General features: G+C 35.8%; 1 protein-coding gene across 1 annotated transcript in view; it reads right to left on the reverse strand.

The window, feature by feature from the left end:
* Positions 1 to 989: 989 nt before the first annotated feature.
* Positions 990 to 25,783, reverse strand: part of LOC139115091 (glycine receptor subunit alphaZ1-like) — a 38,645-nt gene continuing 13,851 nt past the window's right edge. Inside the window, exons 5-10 of the mRNA XM_070676983.1 lie at positions 19,820 to 20,043; positions 11,084 to 11,166; positions 8,447 to 8,599; positions 8,042 to 8,271; positions 4,967 to 5,149; positions 990 to 3,120 (exon numbers count right to left, since the gene is read on the reverse strand). Coding sequence (XP_070533084.1) covers positions 2,896 to 3,120; positions 4,967 to 5,149; positions 8,042 to 8,271; positions 8,447 to 8,599; positions 11,084 to 11,166; positions 19,820 to 20,043 — 1,098 coding nt within the window. The 3' untranslated portion in view covers positions 990 to 2,895. The remainder of the gene's footprint in view (positions 3,121 to 4,966; positions 5,150 to 8,041; positions 8,272 to 8,446; positions 8,600 to 11,083; positions 11,167 to 19,819; positions 20,044 to 25,783) is intronic.

Below are 25,783 nucleotides of genomic sequence, written 5' to 3' on the forward strand. Positions count from 1 at the left end.
GGGTCGGCCCACAGACTATACTGATGTAACTTTAAAAGACTCTCAGCCATCGGCCTGCCGTGCAGACTGCTTTATTTGTTTGTCATCCTAAATGATCGAGTAAACACTGAGACACCTTTTAATGAAAGGGACAATAGTTGTAAAGTTTGATCTTATTTTTAAGTAACCCTCCCTTCTCCTCTGGAAGAGTATAGACCAAGACCGTGGAAAAATGAAATATTTTCTTACAAATTCTACAAGTTGTGTATAATATACAATAATTAAGCAATAAACCACACCCGGCGACGGTATACCACGAGATTTTGACCATTTCATGACGTAAGTGTACAATCGATAGCAAGTGCATATATCGAGTGAGCTAGTCAAAATTGAGTGGTATACCTGTTGCTGAGGTTATTTTATTACTATCATATCTTAATAGTAAATCGAAATTATGGCGTGAAACGTCAAAAAAGCAATTTTACTATAGGTGAGAGCTCGTGCTTGCTCCAAACGTGCTATATTGCGAATGTAGCACTATTAATTTCACGTCTCGACCAATCAGATCGCAGTATTTGGGCAATTAATACACTAGTAAGCTTATAAAAACATCAAAAGTAACTGCTGATAGAATTTTGATTGATTGAACACCGTAATGGAATTTAAAGACTGCAATGCACCTTAAACATATTTGTGTGTTACAATTATATACGATTTCGGAAAATGTACTGATCAATAATCTAGTGAATTGTTAGAATGGATATTGCTGAGGATGCTTTTAATATTCAGTGATGATTTTGAAATGTTTGAATAACTAAGTCGCACACAATCGTATTGTTTTATTTAATGTAATTTATGTAAACTCTCTGTGTTAGTTATTTCTTTACTCTTAACGTGACTGCGCTATCTGTTTGTCTGTTGCTTCTTGTGCCCGTCGCCTGGCGACACACTGTCGATGATCACTCACTCCGAGATAGGTATAGGAATAGGGATGACACAAACAAGAAATATACAACTTCAAACTGTCTTCAAGTATTGGTGTGACTTTATTTTATTTAACATCTTCACAAACTGAAATCGCAAGAAATGTTGAAATTCAGTGTTTAGGCACGTTTAACAATTTGAAGTATTAAATCATTAAAGTTGCGATGAACATTGTAAATTTATGATATTTGTATTTTCATCGGTGCCTTATCTGCCCTAAAACCATGAACAGTGTGAGATTCCACACTTTCAACCATTATGCTTGATGTGCCTTTTTGATACTTGTCACAATTAAATTTTGTTTGGCAGTTTGACAAAATAAATATCATAACATTGTCTTGATTAGGAGTTTGTTTTAATGCTAGACCATGATTACTTTATAAAAAGGTATTTTCTTCCTTGTGCTGAACGGCGATGGCTGTGAACATGGTTTTCTTTACGTTGATGAGTTCAGTTAGCGTGTTGCCCTCTTCAAGATTGCTCACAGATCAGAAAACACAGTTCATGTTCACAAATACAATACTCAATGCGAACAACGGGACGCACAGATTACTTGGAAGAAATGACGAAATATAAATTAGAATCATACGTCTATCTGCGATATGTAAATTAGTAATATATTGAATAGAAAGTATCAGAGTGATAGACCAGTAAAATATAAATAAATCTTACATTTACATAATTTGTCACAAATCGATCTTTAATGGAAGTTTTCTCAATATTTAAAACAACAAATATCTGCTTTTCAACTATTTTGTTCATTTTATTCAGCCACTTTATTTCCTCGAAGTCGGTCATATCAGTAAACGTCTTAAGCTATCGTGGAAATGTTCAACGAGACGTCAGCCCCATAAGAAGAGAACTGAAATGCTCGCCATGATTACTGCCTAAACCATATTATGTTCATTAGATGAGAGTCAATATCTGTCAAATTGAACACAAGACAATATCATTCTTTGTCATTTTATGAATTCATCACTGATCACAACAAAATGACGCAAAAACGGACCCAGCCTAATTAAAGGTATACAGTCACCTGTAATCTAAGTATGCCCATATATGGTCAAAGGGGCGTTCCTTGGTATTCAAAATGCTCATGTGAGGGCGCTGTTTTTAAAAAGCGGCCACCCGCTTAAAATCTGTGATTGGTTAGATTTTCTCTTTCCATGGTAACTGTGGCGCAATTGGAACAGGTGACAGTATACCTGTAAGTATCTCTGACAAATACCGATACCGATGCGCCCTCTATTTTATTACTCTACCTGTCACGGTAGTCTCAGTGGTAACGTGAGTGAAATAATACCTCTGATCATTCTGCTTCGATCGCGAGGCGAATTAGATCTGGAATTTCTACCTGTCAAAACGGTAACAGATTTGGTCCGCAAAATCAATCCAACCTCTTCTTGATAATTCTTGTGAAACGCTTAAATTCGTGACTGTTAGAGAAATCACAGAAGTCAACAGTCAACAAGTGAATGTCTTAAGGTTCTTAATCTTATTACCTAAGTAATAGAGTGATTATGTCGCCTAATGGCAGTTTTGTTGATCAAAAGATCATCCCAGCAGTAAAGTAGATTAACATGACTGATTATCTCTAGACTAAACCGGATCTTGAAGGTAATCACTGCAGACATTATCCAAAATAAATGACATTATTCACAAAATCTTTAGTACAGAGCTTTGTATAGCTTTTCAAAACTGGCGATCAAATTGAATAAGTTGAATTGTCAGCTCAAGGCAATATTTCCTTGTAAATCGATACAGCTGTGTTTACGTGTCCTTTATATATAAAAAGGGTTGTAGAAGGTCATGCTAGTATTTTAAGAGTCAATGGAGACTGTTTCACGATTCGCGTCTGGCAGGTGGCTGATTCTTGCTTTGTTAATCTAGGTCTCCTATGAGTACGCCCTCACCGGCGGGAGGTGGTAACTCTCAGTCAAGCCAACTGATATAGGTTGGCCAGTACAACATGTTGAAGCCCAAAAAGGCCAATGGGAATATAAACCTGCTAATATAATCTATCAGCTCTGGCCGGGAAAGTTTACTCAAATCAACAAACAATATCTTCCATTTTAACACGCGATTGTTTGTTTTGTCTTCGGTTTCATCGTACTCGTCTGTAGGATCAGCTGTTCCCGATATCATCACATCTGATGCCTGGATTGCAATGAAATCAAGGAATTAATTAGTGCCTGTCTTGACGTTTGAACAATGACGCAATATATCTAACCCACAGGAAAAGTGTCAGTTATAAATGGAACAACGTTGACAAGATGACGAAGATGAATATACGCAATTATTACATTTTGCTGAACCATGTGCTTTATTGGTTCTACTTCGTATATAGGATGTCAAACAAAATCTGCCGGTAGCGTAATCTAACGTCGCAAGTTTGCTTTTATAATTTGTGTCATGACAAGTTATGACGGACTAGGACATCTTTCTCGTTAGTTAAATTTACTGTCTACGTGATGAGTTAAAAACTGGGTTATCTGCCCCATAGAGAAAGATAGATAGAGTGGCAACGGGTATTGTTTAAGGCGTGAAGCGGTTACGTAACCCATCCATGTTCGCCTCGCCTCAGGTTGCTCTCGCCTCTCTTTTCCGAAGAGTGCCGACCATGAATCCTTCGGTAGTTTTCGGATTTTCGCCAGTTGTTAAGCGACAGTATGTTCGGCAAAGTTTGTGTTGTTGTTGTCGTGTGGTGCTGAGCAGAATTGATGTGCTGGCGAAAACGGGAGTGTTTTGAGCTTCAGGAAAATGAGTTTTACCGTTTAAAAATTCCTCTCATATTTTTATGAATATATAATGAGTGTATTTGAACCAAACTTGAAAGTCTTTTATCGATACTGTCTGGTTTTACTCAATGGTTTACGGTCAGTCATACCGTCTTTTACACATGCATCAAGGAAGGACATGTTTATGAAACTGCTGCCGTGTTAGTTTTGATTGGCGTGAAGCAGTGTTTCTGGCCTGAGAGCTCACAAAGTAACTATGGTTGCTACGCGACTGGCAGTACGATGCCATCTCGTCGTATTTTTCGCATAATCTCGTGTAATTATCAACCACAAACAAAGCCTCCAAAAAGTTTAACACCTTTGAAGCTCATTTTAATATGAAAAGCCAATAGTCTACCGAGACGACCATGGAACAAAAGGCATGCAAGTGTTGCCACTCTGTCTATATGTTTCTCTGTGTCTGCCCGAAGAAGCCCAGAGTGAAACGTGTTGCCTGCGCGGAGTACGTACGGAAAACGGCATTGTGTGACCGCAAAAATATTTATGGATATCGAAAATAAATATGCAAAATACGGAAAATTTGGCTTTCTTCTTCAGTGATGATTTATTCTATAATTTTACGATGATGTCAGAATGTGCGCCATAGCTTTTTGAACCATGGCTTCAAAAGTATTACTTGTTCTTATATATCATCTCAAAAATACAACCTTATTTTAGATTTTCTGAGAATAAATTCTGAATAATTTCGTATGTTGACATACTGAATATCAGCTTGACTAAAAATTTGACATCTAATATGGGATCTCACATTTCATTTTCATCTGTAATGGGTCGCAAACAAAATTTGGCTGTTCAGGCATGCAGGTAGACTGACTCTCTGTTATGCTAATTTACACACAGACTCCACGCTTCGCTTGATTTAGCAAGGGAGATTCTCAACTTTCCTTGGGCAAATATTGACACATTTTTACACTATCAGGGACCCTGCGTAAACACGTGTCCAAATTTTCTTAGAGCAAACATTGACATATGTTTACGCACGATCCCTCAAAGACCAATTAAAGACAAAATATGTTTCACGTGAACTGAGAAGGGGAAAAGTTGTTGGCATGTACTACCTAATCGGGTTTGCTTTCCTTTGTAGATTGTTCTCGAACGCATCATTTTACCCAGACGATTGATCATTTTCAGCTAGTCGGAGGTGTAAACTATTTTTAAATAACCTGATAAAACTATTACCTCTGTCTGTATGCAATATAACTTACATTAGGGCCGTTTGCTGAGTGATTAATAAGCTTCATTTCCATTGGTTGATTTGAATGTTGCTCAGTCTCACTCTGCGCAGGTTTGGACCGTTTGGCTTTCAATGTAAGGTAATTCACAACCGCATATTCAACCAATGCAGCGAAGACGAAAATCAGACACACAGACATCCATACATCGATAGCCTGTAATGATATTTTAAAACATAACATTGAATATTCTTCATTGTATTTTTAATTTCTTTAAGAAAACGTCTTTTTAAAATCAGATCAGAAACAATGTGGAAAATCTTCAGTCTCGTTTTGGAATTACCTTCTACGCCTTTCGCATATCCACTTCACTATTTTAATTCTTGTGATTTGCTGGAAGAATATCAATTTTCCACATTAGCTTACCCATAGAGCTCTCATAAACAATTATACCAAAGGCAAATGTGAAAATTTATCATAATTTTAACATCAGCCACTTTTATGTGTTGTGTCATATTTATGTTTGCACAGTTTGATATCAAAATAATGATTAAAAATTATTTCTTTTGCAACACATATCAAGGACAATTCATAATTTTTTAATTTCACGGTTAAAATTAAAACCAATGTATCATCTTTATCGCCTGACATCATTTGCTTTCGTCCTATGAGGGCGCTGATGTTGTAAAGATTTTTTCCTCTTGTATTTTTTTGTTCTCGTTAGATTCACGATACTTGCATATTTGTCACATTTAGGTCACGTGCCTATGTCACATGGGATCGACGAAATAGAACAAAGCGATCGCAAACATGCTTATTGGTATGTTGTCGATTCATTAATTGAACAGTCTCCATTAGACAAACTTTGCCTTTCGTACTGATTTTGGCATCACAGTGACTGTAGATCTAATAACAAACCTTTGTCAGTTCTTTTAAAATTCTCAGCTTTTGCATTGGATGTTCAATGGTCGTACGACTACAATGGTCTTAATCTTAAATTTAGCAAATCCTGACGGATTTCCGTTTGAATGCAGTCTTTGGTCAGAATCCTGTGAGTTTCAGTACACAGAGCATTGGTCTCTTTAATCGAATGAATTTTCAAGTTGTTTATCGATATTGGGACATGTCAACACTTTGTTAGAAACATTGTCATAATAAAATCATCTCATTATAGGAGATTCAGCTGGCATGGAATATCTCGAAAGTTTCAATTTATGAACAACTCATCCCGATGTTTCATGTCATAACGTTATCAGATTAAACACACACAAAACAGTCGACTCTGCATGTGGATTTTATGCGGTTATTTTTGACCCACTTAATAGCACGCAAAACAAAAACATATATGTATTATACATAAACACATAGACAGACAGACAGACGAGTACGAGTGATCTCATCGCTGATGAAACATCTGCTTTGATCCATTTAATCAAGTTAGGCTCGTTTTATTTATTACCTAGCGCTTCAAAACTTTCTTTTCAGTTTTGAATTTAATTGACCTTATTAAAAACAACACACTATGTCACGTCGATAAAATGTATAAACATTGTAATAATGACCTAAGTATATATTTATCTTTTGAAATTGCCTCAAACTCTCCCTACATATATCACGTGACACACCCCTCTAGCTTATCTACATGTAAATATTTTTCTTTGCCATAAATTGACGCCAAGCATTTCACTATGTCCATTTGTTTGGGTCAGTCATTAGCTTACATGTTCACTAAATTGATCATCTGAAATATGACCATCAAGTTAGAGTAGTTTACATTTCAATGGTTTTCACTTGGATCAAGGTTGAACTAAGATAGTTCATCCTTTGAATACCAGTGTTATCTCAAGTCGCACTTACCCGCAGTATGACAAATCGTTTATCGTAACTTATCTTAATTGATTTGACGGGCGGGAGACGGTAACGAAGACAGTTTTATGACCTTCAGTTTACAAATATGCAAAACTCGTCATGTAGTTTAGATAGTCCTGATATATGCTTAATCTCTTAGTCCACAGTCCGATTCAGGGCGTAAATGTTGAAAATGCAGCTATATCAGGTATAATGGTCTTCTATATCACGCGGTAAAACGTCTTTACACGTCGTCAACAAAAAAGGTCTGGTTTTATTTGTAAAATTACATGACCGTTCCTAACCGTATTTGCCATTTGATAGCTATTAATTAAACACTTTCGCGATTGTATTATTTTTCACAGATACAAAGTAATTGGCTAGGATTTTTTCCCTGTACGTCTCAACTTAAGTATATCAGTCTCATTTTATGATTAGTAGCCTTGTACTCAAATCTTCAACGACAAATTAAAAGTGTGTATATATATATATATATATATATATATATATATATATATATATATATATATATATATGTGTGTGTGTGTGTGTGTGTGTGTGTGTGTGTGTGTGTGTGTGTGTGTGTGTGTGTGTGTGTGTGTTACCTAAACATTCATAGACAGACAGATATATATGTATATTAAACGGTTATCAATCTGTTTTATAACCTGCAAGACACATTAACTCTCGCTTGACAGACATTGCACTAGTAATATTTTCAAATTTGGCGTTGTCCTCACACGGAGCAACAAAATGAACTATTATGGACTACCTTATGTGGTGTTACTCGCAGGAAACGCGTGTTATCATCTTCAACTTCTTCGTTTCGTGTTCGATCCTGGTGTTCAGAGAACCAAATTAGATAAAATAGTGGAGTGCGGAGGAACTCAATACTGGCCTTGTCAAATAATTAATAAATCATTTCACGAACGGAAAGAGCATGATCAAGGAAAGTAGTTTTTTATTTAAAAAATTTTTTCTGCGATTGCAAATTTCTGAGAACAGTCTCTTTCCGTGCAAAGTTTGTCTTGGCTCGTTTGTCGCGTGATTTTTCCCGCTATATTAATCCCTACACTTCTGTACGCTTGCTGAGTGATCCTATCATCTTTTTTTTCACTTTAAAACATATCTGGCATTTGAAGACTACAAAACTGAACAAAAATGGGATAATTAAAATTATCATTTTATGAGTCTCATAGTGGTTAGAATGTATGTAGTTCGCACATACAGATATTAGCAAGATACAGACTATTTGCTTACTTTAAGGTTGGCGACTTTTGGTAAAGCCGCTTGTATTCCATTCATCTGAGTGCTTATGGTGAGTAAAGCAGTCATACATAGCGATACTCTGGCCGGTTCCGAGTTCGGATTGATCCAGAATGAAAACCAGGACAGAACAACGATGAGCAGACTAGGAACGTAGCTACCCATCACAAACATTTCCCGTTGTCGACGCATATGAAACCGAGCCAAGAGACATGAAAAGTTGCCTGTATTGAAAACGAAAGAACATTAGAAATAAATCCTTTTTTATATCTGGATAAATGAATGAATTATGGCCAAATTTGATCTCTTTCACTTACACTTACACCAAAGTTTTTCTCGTGAGGAAGTATAAATTTCAAGACAACAATGCTCACGAGCAAATAGGGAATTGTTTCTCACCGGTTGAATATCTCCTAACACATTCACTTCGGATCACTTGTGCACCAGTTAACTCAAACTGCGGTAATTTCAACTCATCCGACACCTCAAGAGCGTTCATTATATCGTCGACTGGAGCCCAGTGAAGAACTAAATCTTCTGTTGTGTATGAAACTGCCGAAATAATAAAATATTGATGATCACAAAAGAAGGGTGTGTTAGCGTAGAGCAGTGAATACAACTACATGTAGTAGCTAAAAATCAAGTCACATTCAGAATGTGTTAGCGTAGAGCAGTAAATACAACTACATGTAATAGCTAAAAATCAAGTCACATTCAGAATGTGTTAGCGTAGAGCAGTAAATACAACTACATGTAGTAGCTAAAAATCAAGTCACATTCAGAATGTGTTAGCGTAGAGCAGTGAATACAACTACATGTAGTAGCTAAAAATCAAGTCACATTCAGGAAGACAGCTTAAAGAATTATGTATATTTGTTAGTACCTGTCTAAACCGAACCCTATCTAAACCGAAAACCTGTCTAAATTGAACCCTTTTCCCGGTCCATTCCAATAGAACTCTATGTTAAAAGGACCTCTATAAACCGAACACTTCTCCAAACCGAACAATTTTCTCAGTCCCTGATGGTTCGGTTTAGACAGGTTTCACTGTATCATTATTTCCTATCAGGTGAGAGTTATTATTGATCAGGACATGGCAACTTTTCATCAGATTTACTGGATTATTTCTCTTTGAGCTCGACGCGTTCACTCGCGATAGAAGCACTTCTTCATCTACAAAAACCCCAATCAGTTTGTTATCGTTCTAGTTTCATCCTTTGGTTTACACTGCATCACTATAAGGAATTGCTCACCGACAATATGAAAATGAAGATAATGTACTTCAGAGGGTTAGAGTATTGAAATAATTGTACTGTGATGTCCAACACAAATACCAAAGTGCTTACCATGCACACAAAGGGTGATTCCAACGAATGCTAAGTCATGACATGGTGGGTATTACTTTAAACAAATCTGAACTTACAGAAAAGCAATGTATTTTCATGCTAGTAAATGACAACTGATGTATGTATATTTCATAGAAATGATTCAAGCTTCGATGCAGATTCTGGCTCCATTTCTTGATTAAACTTTGACCCAACATATTGACAACATGTCACTTCATCTTGTTTAATGATAAAACATAAATCCATACATGTACATAAGAAATTGTCGTGTTCTGATTGCAAGAACACTGAGAGACAAAAAGTTTCACGTTGAATAGAACCGTTCGTGGCGATTTCATTCCAAATCATCCCTAGAATACGATTTTAAAAGTAATCATGAATTTATATTATTATTTGAAATAATATAAATTTGACATAATTGCCGGTATGACCTTTAAATTTATGCTAATTAGACTGAGTTCACTCCTATGAAATACAAATATTTTCGTCAGGTATGAAGTGGTTATATTCCATCGTTATATGCTCCGTCTCGACTAAGATAGCTACTCCCTCATCATGTTACTTACGCGCAATGACATCATCATCTTGTCTGATTTTGCAACATTCGTGAAAACATGTCATTAAGGAGCGACTTTGTCCTTGCTCACTTTCCATCAACATTTAATAAAAGTATTAAACCCAGGAGAATACAGAATCTCCGAATCTCTATTTCTCTTGGCATTGTTTTTACTCAACATTTGCAGACTCAAGCGACCTCAGCACACTTTTTAATATACAGTAAATGTGACCTTTGACCCTAGGGAATTAAAATATATATTATCCTACGAGTCACACGAATTGATTTGCAGTCCTCACTAGTATGAGGGTCAGAGTTCACATTAGAAATGTGTCTGTTACCATAGCAGCTGTCGGTGAAATCGTACGCGTGTACATCAACAAAAAGTGAATTACAGCCAGACAATTCACCAGATGTGTTCACAAACGTAAATGTTTTATTAAAAGGAAGGAAACTCATTTCCGAACGCTTTCTTCTTTATAACCTCGTTATCATGAAATTTTTTAGCAAGAATTTTTTTCTCGTGTCTTTCCGTCCTACATGTCCCAGTAAAAGACAAAATTTCGATATGTCCTCAAGCAACCTCAACGGAAATATTATTTGTTTCGCCATTAACATGACAGACCATTTTAGAATACAATTTGTTCTACCGTATATTTTGAAGTTTACCTTAAAGCTGCCGAAGAAGAAACACGATTGTGTTGTGGTAAGTCTGGTGTAGACGAAAAATTGTATAGAGGCTGAACGCATGTTGACAGTATCCAACCTTGTAATAATTTATTCCTAACGCGGCCAAATATAAATCGTACAGTTCAGTAGATTCAGAAGTGTTCACTTATCCGAAGTACAGAAAACGAATTCAACGACGTTACAAGGAATATGATTGATTGGCAACAAAAATGTTAATCTAAAAATAACCTGAATGGCAATAAATAGAAAAAACAGAAGTATCTGCACAACAACAACAAAAACAACAACAACACATTGATTCCAGTCATTATCATATCGTAGTCATCATCATCATCATCATCATCATCATCATCATCATCATCATCTATACCACACTTTTTAACCTAATTCCAATGAATAATTAAAATTATGCAACAAGTCTCCAAAGCACGAATCTTTACTTACAGCTTTCTAAGTCAATACCACAGGTTTGTTCGTCCATAGGATACCTTTGTAAACTCATCAAGCACGCTAACGTCAGTGTGAGTCTAGAAGTAGATGGAAACAAAGGATTAACCACTTATCGAAGGGAACAGGATATTCTGATTGCAGATCATTTCAGTACAAATTAGATTCTGTATTAGCAAACAACAATCTTCAGAACGATTCATGATCATCTCAGAAATGATCAGATCTAGACTAACTCATTGTTTATATAATTTAATAGTGACAAAGGTATTAATGCTTTAAATTATCCGTATAAATATACATCTTTTTGAAAATTGATAAAAAAAAGAAAAGCTGCGATACTTATTCCTGTAGCGCTAATAACAGAAAATGTCATTCAAGTTTTAAGACAAACGTGAGCCCTCGTTGATTACATTTCCCTCATAAAACACAAGAAAGATAGCTACTGGTAAATTGCAGCTATTCACAGCAACTTAAGGAGTCTTAAACTAAGCCTATTGTATACTTTGATTGGCTGTTTTCTTATCAATGATATTCAGCCGACCAATGAGCTACAAGCTTGAAAGACGCTGTACACTGTCAGACATGCAACTCAGATGACAATGTAAGTTAACACGATTGGAATTAATTTGGGAGAATATGATATTGTAGTAATGTTGGTTTAATCAGCAAATTTAAGCTCATCTGCTTTTCTTTTTTTTTGCAATCAACTTATTTTTATTGGTTATTTGTAATATTGCAACTTTCAACCATAGGGCACCTAACATTTTTTGATAAATTTCAACAATTAAAAGATGCCATTCTCCCAAATTAGTTCCAATTGTGTTAGTTGTGTAAATTCGTGTTATGTAAAGCTATTATTCCTCCGCAATTTAATTTTCCATTTCTAGAATACCCTTGAGCCGTACTGTATCAATTGCAAAACATAACCAAGTGTACGCTCTGGAATCTATTTAGAAATTTAGAATAGCTAGGTACAGAGTTGATACTATTTAAGTCCAAAGCAGACTGCATTGTCGTATTTGTTGATTTCGAAAACATTGCATCACTATCGTTGTTTAATGAAATTGAAAAGCTCGTAATATTATCGGCATTGGACGCATGAAAGGTTTTCATGACTGTCAACTGCAGGACAAGGTTATCGGCATTGAACCCACTACATTGTTATCTTACTCATCACAAGGAGATGTTGTCTTCACGGAATACATAGTTCGTTGACTTCAACTTTATTGATTGTATGATCGTCTGTTAGTGCGAGCACGCAATCGATATCTGTGTCTTATTCGTTCAAGGGGTATTTTGCTAATTGCCAAAACGTCGTAGGTGGCCTTATTAGGGGAGACGCGTGTAGATCCAGTATAAATATGGGGTTATTACTGTTGAACTGTTGTCGATATTTTAACTGAGGCGTGACACTGAAGGTAGTTTAGTGAAGCCGTTGAATAATACCCTCCTTCTTGTTCCACTCACTTTTTAAAAATCATGATAATTTTATTTTTCTTTCTAATTCTAGAAATTTTCAATCGCTTTTATTTCGGCTAGGTGCCTTTTAGGCAAAAATCTTTACTGTAATCAACAAAATATCATTTATCCTGTGTGGTTTTAATGAATATTGATTCCATCTAAGAACTGCTTCACGTCAAAGACTGATCATCTGTTCTCCCAACTCAGACTAATTCTTCCCCTGGGCATTGCTAGCAAGAAACTGAAAGGTTCGTGATATAGTCCGGGGTCACTTGTCGTGATTTTGGCTTCCGTGTGCATTTCGTGAAGACTCTTGTCAACATATATCATTTTGTTCCTTAATACCTGGACAGTCCAAAAAACATTGTTGGCATTTTTTCTTTCCACTTTGTCAAGGTCAAATTCAAGGTCATTCGTTACTCGGCAAATTCCATTGATTAAGCATTGTAGTGCATACAAATTGGCTATAATCATTGACCAAACTACCTTCAGTGGTGTAGGGGAACTAAACAGCTCATGATAGATTTAAAAAACCTTGTTTGAGGCATTATTGGATCTTTTTTACCGTTTTATATGGATTTATATGCAATTACAAGGATTTGTGTGTGTTGCAGTTGTCCATCATTTCCCATGCACTGTGTTAAATAATGACACGGATTGGTTTCTGACATGCACTGCGCTTGACAACTACATCATAGACGTTATTTTATCAATTTCTGTGCATTTCAGCGTAAGCCGTCCGCAGTATTACCAGCTCTGCAAGGTTGTAAAATCCAGACCTCTGCGCAGAATTTAATTAGTGTAGACTGGATTACTGTGCAGCTAGCAGTGTACTCTTTGCTTGTAGTAAGAGTAAGTCATCCCTTTTCCTCGCATTTCTCTCCAAGCCATGTAAAACGATTTGGATGTTTCCTTAGTAACAATAGCTGGGATTAGAGACTTGTTGCTAAACATAGGCTACATGTTCCGTTTATCAAAACTAAGCCTCTTGACTGAGAAATATAGGCTATTACCTGTGTGTTTTGAAAATCAACTCCAGTACACACAATGTTGTACTAACCAAGACACCCATTGGTAGAACATTGATATAGAGTACGAAAAATGATACATTAACAATAGGTTGATTCTTTATTGAGACATAGGTTTAGTCCATAGGTTATTTAGGGTTAAAGATGACAAGAGAGTCAAGAACAGTGTTAGTAGTTTCTCAGAAACCGTTATCCAAAGGCTATTTACTCGATATTGTAATGTCACGGAATAGTAAACATTTAGTGGTTGCGTTTCACATATAAATATTTCACATAACTGACATTGCATGCAAATAACTTCGTCAAAATTTTCAGTATGGAAAAACATATCATTCCTCTGAAAAGAGGACGCTCTGAAACAGACTTACGGTAAAGTCTGTTTCAGAGCGTTCCCTTATGCCTGATACGTCAGGAAGCAAGTGGTGAGCTTGTGTCAAATCCCACTGCATATGACACAGTGCGGAGTTTGTTCACCAGAGAGAGTATTTGGTGATGGTTTCTTTCCAGAAATAAATTCAAGACTCAGGGATGATGATTCTTTTTACCTTCGAGTTTGTGGTGCTAGCTGGCATAGGGAATGCTAAGCAAATACTTCCACAGAAGTCTACTCCCGAGAGCAAAATTGCGCTATGAAAAAGCATTAGAGCAAGGTGATAGCTCTGTAATATTAGGTAAAGCAACTTTAAACCTCATCTACTATGGAATGTGTTGTTTCACCTGAACATAAAGTTGCTTTCACTAGACCATCAGCTAGTACATACGACAAAAGCATGTGTTTTTTCTGTCAACAATATGGGTTGTCCTTGGATCCTCTCCATGAGGTTTCTTCACTCAATACTGGGGAAAAACCACAAAGGGCAGTAAACCAAGGAAAATCAAACTTGTTAAAAGTCAGACTCAGTGGTGCAATAGATCCAAAGGATGCTAGAGCCATTGGTATTAAATATCACAAAAGATGTTGGACCGAGAACGTTGAAAATGTCTTGCAAAATTTAAAACAAATGCAGACTTGCACCCATTGTGTGAGACTGGATCTGCAAATGTCGGTAATGACAATACCACCATGCTTGCTGCAGATATCGAATTTTTTTCCTTGTTGGACTTGCTGAAGGAGCGGTTTTTTAACCTTGGAGAAGTACATGACTCATATTTGGCAATACGTAAGGAACATGGAATTGTGTGATGGTATTACTTTTATAGCTAAACTTTCTTCAGATTAGAGTTATGGCATTAAAAGTCATTGACCTTTCACAGGAAATGTTAGGGACAGGTCAGTTTCTTCGGCCACGGGGTGGATTATTTTTTGCCGGTGTCAAAAAGTGGCTGACCTCCCTTTTCCAACTTTTGAAAACAGGATGACCCCCTGTGCACGACAAAGGTAAAATAAAAGGTGGTTGTCATGTCAGTTGTAAGACAGGACCTTAAAAGTGTCAATTCTAAAGTTTGAATACAGTATTTTGAATGAGCTGTGAATGTATTCCACTAAGACTTTTTATGCATAGCAAGATCTTCAGAACTGTTATAAGACAAAATGTAAAATTTGTGAAATTTGAGTGCATGTACACTTTGCAAACTTACTTTCAATTTACAGACATCAAGATATTTCTGACATATATCTGATACATTAAAATACTGCACCCTAAGGGCGCGCCGAAAAATATTAAACATCCAGATATCTCTGATATATGTGATATATGAAAGTCATACGGATGAAGGGCGTGCTGAAAAATATGTTTGAAATTTAAAGTAACGCGCCCGAAGGGCGCGCCGAAAATCAGTAAACATAAAGATATCTCTGATATATATCTGATATATGCAAGTTTCGCGCTTGTTGGGGGGGGGGGGCTCTCAAAAATATGTCTTATTATTATTAAAGTTACGCGCCCGAAGTGCACTCCGAAAATGCAACTCAATGATGAAATTTGTTGCTGGCAAGATGCATTTTAGGCAAGTATGAGCCCGTGTCGACCCCCCTATTTGGCATTTCAATAACACGGTAACCCCCCTTTATCACCAAAGTCAAAAACAGGGTGACCCCCTGAATCCACCGCCCCCAAGGCCAAAGAATCTGACCAGTCCCTTAGACATCTGATTTCCTGAGACTATTGTATAAGTTTTATGAATCTGAAATTGTAGACAAGATAATCAATCTGATGTTTAAGATATGGAAAATCAATGTGATATTTAGAATATGGAAAAAATTCGAAAGAATTTCATACTGACCTTTAATTGACCTTTGGTAAAGTAGTTCTATATATTCTTAATGCAATTGCCGTTTTTTTCAACAAACCTAAATTTTAATGATTATAACGAATAATCCATAACAAAATGCATGTTTCCAAAAATAATTTGTTGCAGACTGGGCATAAAAATCCTTTTATAGCTAAGAATAGCTGATTTTGTTGATTTTAAGAAATGACCTTGAAATGACCTTCAGAGTTGTCAGAAAAAATGCCAACAATGTTTTTTGAAAATCTTGGCCATTAAGTAAATCGATGAGCTAGGTTGGCAAAAATCTTCACTCAAAACACACGGAATGACAATTGACCCCGGACTGATATGTGTGATACTGTAATGGCTCGCTACAGTGCTGAATGCTGCCATTCTTCAAGGCGATGGCATACACTACTGACGAGATGCAATTTTCAAGTAAAACGTGTTATATCTCTCTGATTTATTTTCTATCTATTCGGAGACATTTCTGCTCATAGAGAATTTGGAGTGAAATAAATCAGCAAGGCTTTACAGATTTAGACCCAGTAATAAGATCCAGGCTACATAAGCAATTTAAACCGTTTCCTCTTTTCACGGCTTCTGTTTCCAACGCTTTCTGTCGAATACACATGTATAGCTATATCTGCTTCTTTGAAATACACATCTGTGGCCGTATAGTTGTTCAGTGAGGTTTCTCTTCCATCCAGATTGAAGTATGGTATGTCTGACAGATTTGCATTTTAACGACTCTAGCAATGGGAGAAACCCTCACTCTAAGTCTAAATACCTATTAAGCTGCACGATAATTTATCATTGCCTAATGAAAAAATTATTCCGAGTTTACGACGACGACTTATGAAATTCGTCAGTGAAATTTCTCCTGCTCTTTCAGGGCAGCGCCATATCATTTTAATATTAATATTTTATGAAAAATATGTATATTCTTCAACCACTCTAGTAAAAGAGGCGGAATCTCCGAAAGGTTAATTTCGAGCAGGCAGCAATATATCAAATGATCACTATTTTGAATACCAAACAGTCTGGTAGACATTCTAGATTTTCTGCACGTCAAAGAATTTATGTTATTTATTTAAATGTTTCTAGAAGATATCCACCCTGAATGACCGCTAGCTGTAACTTTTGATGATGTTTCGTATGTCAATTGCAAGTTCTTGTTCAACTCCCCAAAGCATGTTACAACACCAACTATTTGGCTTGCAGCGTCTGTACGTGTAGAGTGCACTGTTATTGTTGACATTTGAATTCTTGTCGAGACCAGAATTCACTTAATATTACAATGCAGTTTACATATGTACAGGCAGAGTTGACGAGAATAATGCCGTGCATCTCAATATGCTGATTTTCTTTCAAACTGTTTTGACAGGAAACTACAACTTGATAGCATCTACACTGACTTCTGTAAGGCTTTTGACTCCGTTAATCATAGACTGTTAGTTTACAAACTAGAACGTTATGATTTTTCTGGTCAAGTTCTACAGTTGTTAAAATCATATTTAAGTAACCGCCAACAAAGCATAGTTATTGACAATCGCTTTTCTGAGTGGTGCCCAGCATCATCGGGTGTACCCCAGGGGTCACTACTTGGTCCACTGTTATTCAGTATTTATGTAAATGATTTACCAGGTGTTTGTATAGATTCACAATGTCTCTTATATGCAGACGATGCTAAAATCTTTAGACCTATTAAAACTGTTTCAAATTTTTGTTTAAAACTTCAAGAAGATGTTGATAGAGTCGCCATCTGGTGTCGATGTTGGAAACTCGATATAAATGTCAAAATGTGTTCTTGTATCTCTTTTACCAACAAGAGGGGTTTTAATTGATTTTGATTATGGTATTTTAGAAACCATTCTCAATAGACAGCAAAAAGTTCAAGATCTGGGAGTTCTTTTAACCTTAAACTTAAGTTTTTCAGATCATATCTCTTTTACTGTAAATAAATCTTTTAGAATGTTGGGTTTTATAAAACGTAACACACAAAATTTTACTCAGGTTCAAACTTTTAAATCTTTGTATACTTCTCTTGTAAGGAGCTGTCTAGAATATGGTTCTGTAATTTCATAAAATATTTGTCTTTCAAAACTCGTATTTCATATCATGCTGACCAGTATGAAGCTCTCTGTACCTTGTTTAACTTACCAACTTTGGAGAAACGTCGCTGTTATCTTGATATGATGTTTTTACACAAGTGTGCAACTGGATTTTATAATTTACCAGATGTTTTATCAAAGCTATGCTTTAATGCACCTGGCAAAATTTTGCGCACCTGTCCTACCATTCAGACCACCTCGTAGCCCTATCAATGTTTTTAAATTTTCTCCACTCAACAGATGTATGAGTAATTTTAATGAATTGTTTCGTAATAACCATAATATTGATAATTTTTAGTGATTCATTTAAGTCTGACATTAGACATGTTGTATTTTGATGCCTGTTCTTGTTGATTTGTTTGCTTTTTTATTGTCTGTGTGTGTCTTACACTGTATATTAGTTTTGTAAATACTTTTTGTTTGGTGCTGGCTTGTTCAGTGTTTTTTTAACAGTTTTCTTTTGAGCTTTTGAGGGACCTGTAAATGGGACTTGATCCCGTAGGATTTCCGAATAAATAAATAAATAAATGAATAAATAAATAAATAAGTAAATATGCTTTGGCGAGTAAAACAAGAAACAGTAGTTGTCAATAAAAAACAAAATAGTGCAAACAAATTAGAAGAAGAACCACCCACTGGCCCTATATAAGGAAGGGGTATGTGATCAGAACTGCACCTGTGCGACTTTCTTGTTTACAAACAATTTCTTTCATGCACGATATCTATCAACCTAGAAGCAACGTTTTAACCTTTTTATTTTACGATGTACATTATGACAAACAATTTTTACCTTTCATCAATCGCTAACGCACATTTGTCGTGTGGGTCTCATACGACCTTTAAGCGCTGTTGGTACGACACTCCGCCTTTAACTGATTCCCATAGCAGTTACTCGACCCTTGCTTATTTCGTTACATCCATAAACTAGGAAAAATACATAAACTGACAAAATGGCGTGTTCCCCATGCGTATCAGGCATGGTTAGTCATAGGGCGTCGTGTCAGTAACAGTATAAGCGATACACTTTTCCACTGCCAACAAATTTAAATGCATTGATTGGGTGCTATAAATATGCAAATTAGCTTAATCTGAAAGCAATATTATCATCAAACATCTAGTAGAGATATTTATGCAAAACTAGGTTGATTTAGAATGACGACCTGCAACAAAGTAGCAACCAGAACTCCGTTGATTGCAGAGTATGTTTCTACTTGAAAGAACAGATATCAGCGCAAATGAATCATAAGGAAACGGAAGAAATCCAATAATATTTAGAATATCTTCAGACCATTTCAATTAAAATGTAGGTACAAAGGACGTCATTTCACGCATGACTGAAACCAGATCTACTCGTATAGATTTCACCTAATTTCATACTAATTTAAAATGTTTTACGTTACAATGCATTGGTTTAATTTCCCAATGTTAACGTTCTGTAGTTTTATTTTTAGCGTAAAAGATTAACGTTTGGGACAATAGGACAGGCAGCTTTCCATATTATGTAAAATGAATTGCAATATTTGAAATATGTCGCAAATCATCTAAAAAATGGCGGTTTGTTGAAGTTATGTCCATGAATGCACTAATTATACATGACATTCACGTTCATGAGATTAAATTAAAAGTAAATGCTTTCAAATGGGAATAATGATTTGGTGTTAAAGTACGCTTAGATGCTGCTGCTTATTGATTTTGCGGAAATAGTCTAAAATACAGAATGGTGTATTTTACATTCAATGAATGCCCTAGTCAATTCATTACAACCGTGAATGAACCAATTTTCCAGAACAGGAAATGAGTAAATGATAGGTAGCTTTTGCTCAGACAGCAAAAATGAAGCCGTATAGATGACCCTTGACTTTTGACCCAATTACCTTCGAACTTTGGACCCAATTACCTTAGAATTTGCTGATTACCTTGTACTGTGAAGAACAGTGCCATCTGGATGAATTCTCAACAAGGTGTTCTCTGTAGTTATCACATGGAATGAGGCTTCTTTCTCGTCTGGAAAAAATAAAGGTGGAAGCCACATTTTGTTGACACCATCGGCTCCATATGCCACGCTGTGGTTTTTAGGATCGTAGTAACTTAATCTTGGATCCACCCATCTCGTTCGAAAGAACATATTCACCGTGTAATCCTGAAAACAATGAACAAGGCAATATCTTACAAGATGGAATCCAATGTTTTTATCACGCACTACACGTATATCTCAAATATCAATAAGAATAACATTCTTTTAGGTGAGTTTCGAATCTTTTGTGCGACATAAGATTGTGAATGAACCAGAAAAGCAATATTTATATTGAACAGGGTGCTAGTAAATAACAACTTAACTCGTTCAATCTATCACTGTCAGTAGAAAGAAAGTAATTTTACCAGTGTGCACAAGTTTAATTACAATTTTGCAAAACTGTAATATTTTGAACACCAGATACATCCACTAAAACACTGAGTTGTAAATATTTTACTACCCATCATGCATCTCGAAGAGCATGCGCAAACGTACACATCGCAAAAGTTTATTCAACAAGTTTGTGTTAATTATCACATGTGAACGTATTTTCACACTGAATGGTAGATAGTTTGAAATTCCTACATTGTTCCATGACGAAGATGGTAATGGTGACATGAATATTAATATGACAGATACAGGTATGGCCTGTGAATGATAATGGGATGTGTACTGGGCGTACAATTTAAACAAAACATCATCGCGTTGCCTTGACGATTACAAGAGATGGACGTTACAGTCACGTCAAAGAAGGTTATAAATTTCTTTCTGTTTCCATTTCAATCACATTGATGCTAGATTTATTTACATAAAATATGAGTCTGTTTTCTTAAATTTTATGATTTCAAACTTATGAAACTCACTAGGTTAAAAGGAGGTCATTCTCTTCCCTTAGTGTTATCCTGTATCTTGACCTACATCAGTGTTAGCGTCACTTTACCACTGTTTAACTGCCTCATCTAAATGTCTCTCTAGGCTTACAAAGGAAGAAACTATCAACTACCTTGAGTAGAGATTGAAAGATTCAACCGTGAATGGATATATGCCGATAACCCAGAATCCAACGAGGGTCTGAGTTGGTGAAGTATCAGCCAACAGCTAGTCTGTTATAGAGTACTCTTAAGTGCAGATACAACTCACCATTCTAGAGTAACCCTAGTATTCTAACCAATTTAATTGGTTATTCAACTCTTTTCCACTTGTCATCCTAGACTGCTAGGGATTTCACAGCCTTTGAAAGCAAATGGAGGACATTTGATCAAAGCATACTGATCGACTCTTTGAAGTGAACGGCTAAGTAAATGGAGCCCTATAAACCAGAATATAAAAAAATGTTATTTTGGCATATAATTTATTAAGAGTAAGTTTTCTCATTATTTTGATTAACATTGCCGGCGGACTTCTGTAATATAACCAGTGTAAGTTTTAAATCAAAGTCTTCAGAAATTAATTTCCGCCCGGCGTACTAGGAAACAGGTCTGTAAAGATGATTTGTGTTTATAACCCCACGAAGCTTGTCGGCAAAAGGCAACATTTCACAGAACAGGTGTTTCGTGCTACGGTCATTAATGTTCAAGATAATTGTGAGGTTTCAAATTCCATGACATTTCTCTCTCTCTCTCTCTCTCTCTCTCTCTCTCTCTCTCTCTCTCTCTCTCTCTCTCTCTCTCACACCAGTCAGTAAGCTCACATAAGCTCATATCCGATTCAACGGATATTTGAAACTTGATCTGTATCAAGAATTGAGTTTGCCATCAAGAAATGTCTCGGATATTTGCATAATCGACAGTACGGAAAGTTTCAGGCCTCAAGATTTACAAGTCGTAAACGCAACGTTTTCAATCATAACAAATGACATCTGAAAGCACACTTCTCACACGCCGCTAAAGCTTAAAAATCTTCCACGTGTGTGTGATGACTGGTAGATTAGTGTCCTATAATTAATCGGAGAAAGCTTACTCGCGTACCTGACTCAAAAGATACCTAAAGTTAACTAGGTTACGTGACCATTGGATTTGCTTTCTTTCATTTGATTTGATTGATGATAATGTATAAAGGCAGGGAGGCACCGTAAATGCCAGCTGCAGGTGTTCGAACCCGGATGTAATTCTAAGCTGAATCCATTGATAAAATCTTACCATTGCATAGCAAACTAATTCCACATTGATAGCATGTGAAAGCACACGGGAACTGTTAAAATGACAGCTTAAATCTCGGGTACGTGTTCTAAGTATCTCTTCAGTACCAATTAGAACTAAATGACTGCTGTGAACATTAATAGTCAAATAACAGAGTCTGCTTTCCAAAGACAGCAACTGAATAGCATGAACGTTGAATAGGTGGATTTGAGACGTCTGACTGCGCAGTGAATAAAGGATATGTTCTATAAAACTGAATTCTAAGAACCTGTTAAATGTCATATCATAAAACAACAACAACAAAATATAGCAAAGCTGAATTCGTTCGTGTCAGGATCAAAAAAGGGAATAAAATGATTGTCTCTATTGTAGTGCCGCGTCGTAATTTTGAGACTACGTTTAAGATGGACCTGCACATAATTAATAGATACCACAAAATATGCTAGGAAATTTAAATTATATTCCGTTCTTTGATGAATCATATTTCTGTTCGATTTCTGTTTTTTATTCGATTTTTATTTAGCTTAAGTTTAAAATTTCATAGAATCATTTACTTATTACGATTGTTATATTATGTGTTAAATTCAAGGTCAACTTTGCAAGATACAATCTATCAACTGAAATTGCAGCGTCCCTTTCGAGATATATGATCTCAATAACAGCTTCCTCACTATAATAGTCCGCCATCGCTTGTAATATTCCCTGGAGAATTTAAATTTATTTTCAAGTTAATTCCCGGCGGGAAACGATTAATCGCAATTCTCATTGGAATACTAATAGCTTCTGTCTTGACAAAGTAATCTACTAATACTCATTATCAATGAAATAAAGACCCTAGTTAATTACTCGCTGTTTTCCAGACGAAGTGTTTTACTGAAAAATCCTGTTATTCGGAATTTTTATTTGGGGATGTTATTTCTCGCCTGTGTGCTCAATATGTTTGAAATCACTTTACGCAACGGTATAGTTTAACGGGGCAAAGTCGCTATTTTAGTTTTTTTCTCATGACTTTTGTTCGATATGAAAGCAGCCCGTTCAATTTTAATTTGTGTCCTAATGCAATTGACGAGAGATTCTACATAGGAAGGGTCAACTTGTTTTGTAAAGGGACCTATAGTTTCATTGTCAGGAGATAATTTGTCGCGTACCTTTTGACAACTTAAACAGCTTCCATTTCAATCGATTTATTTCTATCACTTACATATCAATTATATATCGAAACCTTGAGGATTAATGTGCAGCCTTAGTTAAACGTCAGATTCTTTGACGATAAAAAGAAATGACATTTTAAAGCAAAACGTATCTTTCAAGGAGTAGCCGAAGCAACTCGTCCGTATATGGTTCATTGGACCGGAAAATTCCGAGTCCCCGGATGTTCATGTCAAACCAAAGTATTGATATTCTCTGCACAAAAAGGCACGTTGCAACGGTATTATTAATACTTATTGGAACATTTCATGGTCAGTGGGGCTCGTGATTACGCGGGCTTAACATGAAATAAGTGATAATCTGTCAGAATATGAAGTACCACTTCAAAAAATTTAAATTGTAGCATGCCCTGTTTGCAAAGGGTGTTATTGAAAAGAATTATTGGTGAATATTCTTCGAAAAAACTTTTAAGGTTCATTTCCTGTGCCAAGCTCTCATGAAATGAGAGAAAGCGTCGTAACCCGGGGATATTCCAGCGAGCGATGACGTCAGCAACAAACCGTTATCATTCATCGTTGCTACTGATCGTTCACAATCGGTCTTCATCGTACATTATCGTTCAAATTCGGTAATCGTCGGTCATTATCGTTCATTATCGGTTACTATTTGTAATCATATTTTCAGCATTTACTTATCCTTTATAAATGTTCATTGATCACACAACCACCATACTATTGACAGTAGCAAGACGAGGATACAAAATATTTTCTTTGAACCGAAATGCTTGGATGATTTACAAATCTATCGATATTGTGACCATCATTAAATTTTGAATTTTAAATTTTATGAAAAGATTGATCGTGTCATAAAATCTAGTGTAGCTTTGTAAAATAATCTGACTGAATTCTGTCAGCGATCTCACATGGCTATAAATTGAAACATTTTGCATGGCGTGACTCAGTACATTCATCAATAAATATGATGCGCTGCCGTCACTCAGTGTTCACTTGACAGTTAGAGCAAATAAAAGTTATTGCGATTCAACTAGCCATGGGGTGAACTAACATTTCAAATGTTAACTGCATTAAATTTGGTTTTTATGGCTTGAAAAAAGTGATGTGACCGAACCGACAACAAATCACGTCAAAGGACATAGTCATTAAAGAGAAGGAAATAAATTAACTGAACTATACATGAAAGTAATCAAAACCTGTAACACTATTCATTTTAAGAACTGTCAGTACTTGGACTTACTGTTGAAATTTCTCAGTGACTGAAGACGGCCATAAAATAGTTTGTCCTTCGATTGTTCAAAGTGTAAATATTCAAAAGTTTGTTAATCACGTCTTTCAAAAAAGCAGTGAAGTACTTTAGTCAAATAAAAAAATTCTAGAATTTATGGGGTAATGTCGTCATATTTCACCATGACTGTGTTTTGTTAAATGTGAGGAGTCAAATAGCAGTCTACGGCTGTTGAAATTCCATGGCAACGGTTAGAGTGACCCCAAATGGCGCTTTTTTAGAAGAAATGGTCAATAAAGCCGTCTTGCATGTCCTTATGTTTTAGACATTTAGCTACCGGCCACGCAGCATGTCACACACTGCAGAAAGTATACCTTCCACCGAAAAAACGTTATTACTGAGATATTGTCAAGAAATGAGTCTTTTCAATTCTCTCTCTTATTTTCATATCTTGTTCCTAGTTGCCCTCAATAGATCGAAGACATTTGACTTACTATCCTTTTTGTTGAGAGTAATTTAATATTTACTACAATTGAGCAATAACTCTTTGGCGTTGACGACACGGTATCACGAAGAGAAGATTATTCTCATATTTTCTACTTTCTGTTGTGTATTCCATCAATTCGTAAATTTTGACCATACACGTGTTGCTGAGGTCTTTAAATGGATCTGTCGCTGTGATTTAGAATTTTTACCCATAGTAAGATCCGTATTTATTGCTTGTATATGTGCGTTCAAATCTATAGCTGCTGTCACAAATTTCTGTATTTTTCTGATGCACTAAAATAGTGACGTCAATTAACTAATAAACCAGGTTTCTGTGAAATCAATTGAAGTTTTTTTTCAGAATACTTGTACCTGTTTTAAATTAAATGAATTTATCAATAGTTTACGGATTCGTCAAAAAACTTTTCAGATAATATATCATAGTAAGTGTCAAGTTACTGATAATTTTGGATAAGGAGAAACAAAAATTCAAAGATGAAAATTCGAAATCCAACCATGGTAGAAAACAAATGCATATGAAATATCCGTACGAAAAAAATATCGTAAAAATTTAAACGTCATGCTCTGAAATCGAGAAATGTTTAAAAGAGTAACCTTTGAATGTCAATGAAAGGAGCAATTTAATGAAAGTCGACATGTAAGAGTAATTACTGTAGAGGTGCATAATAAATGGTTGAGTGCAAGGCAATACAAAGGAATCATTATTGTGTTACGAAGGAGACTGCAGATCAGATAAATCAGTTGCTACGCGAATACAGTTATCATTGATTCTCAGCGGACAGACGTTGACGAATATTACTGTAGAAGAAAAAGTGAATAATTTTCATATT

Source organism: Ptychodera flava, chromosome 17, assembly GCF_041260155.1.
Source record: "Ptychodera flava strain L36383 chromosome 17, AS_Pfla_20210202, whole genome shotgun sequence".
Classification (NCBI taxonomy): domain Eukaryota; kingdom Metazoa; phylum Hemichordata; class Enteropneusta; family Ptychoderidae; genus Ptychodera; species Ptychodera flava.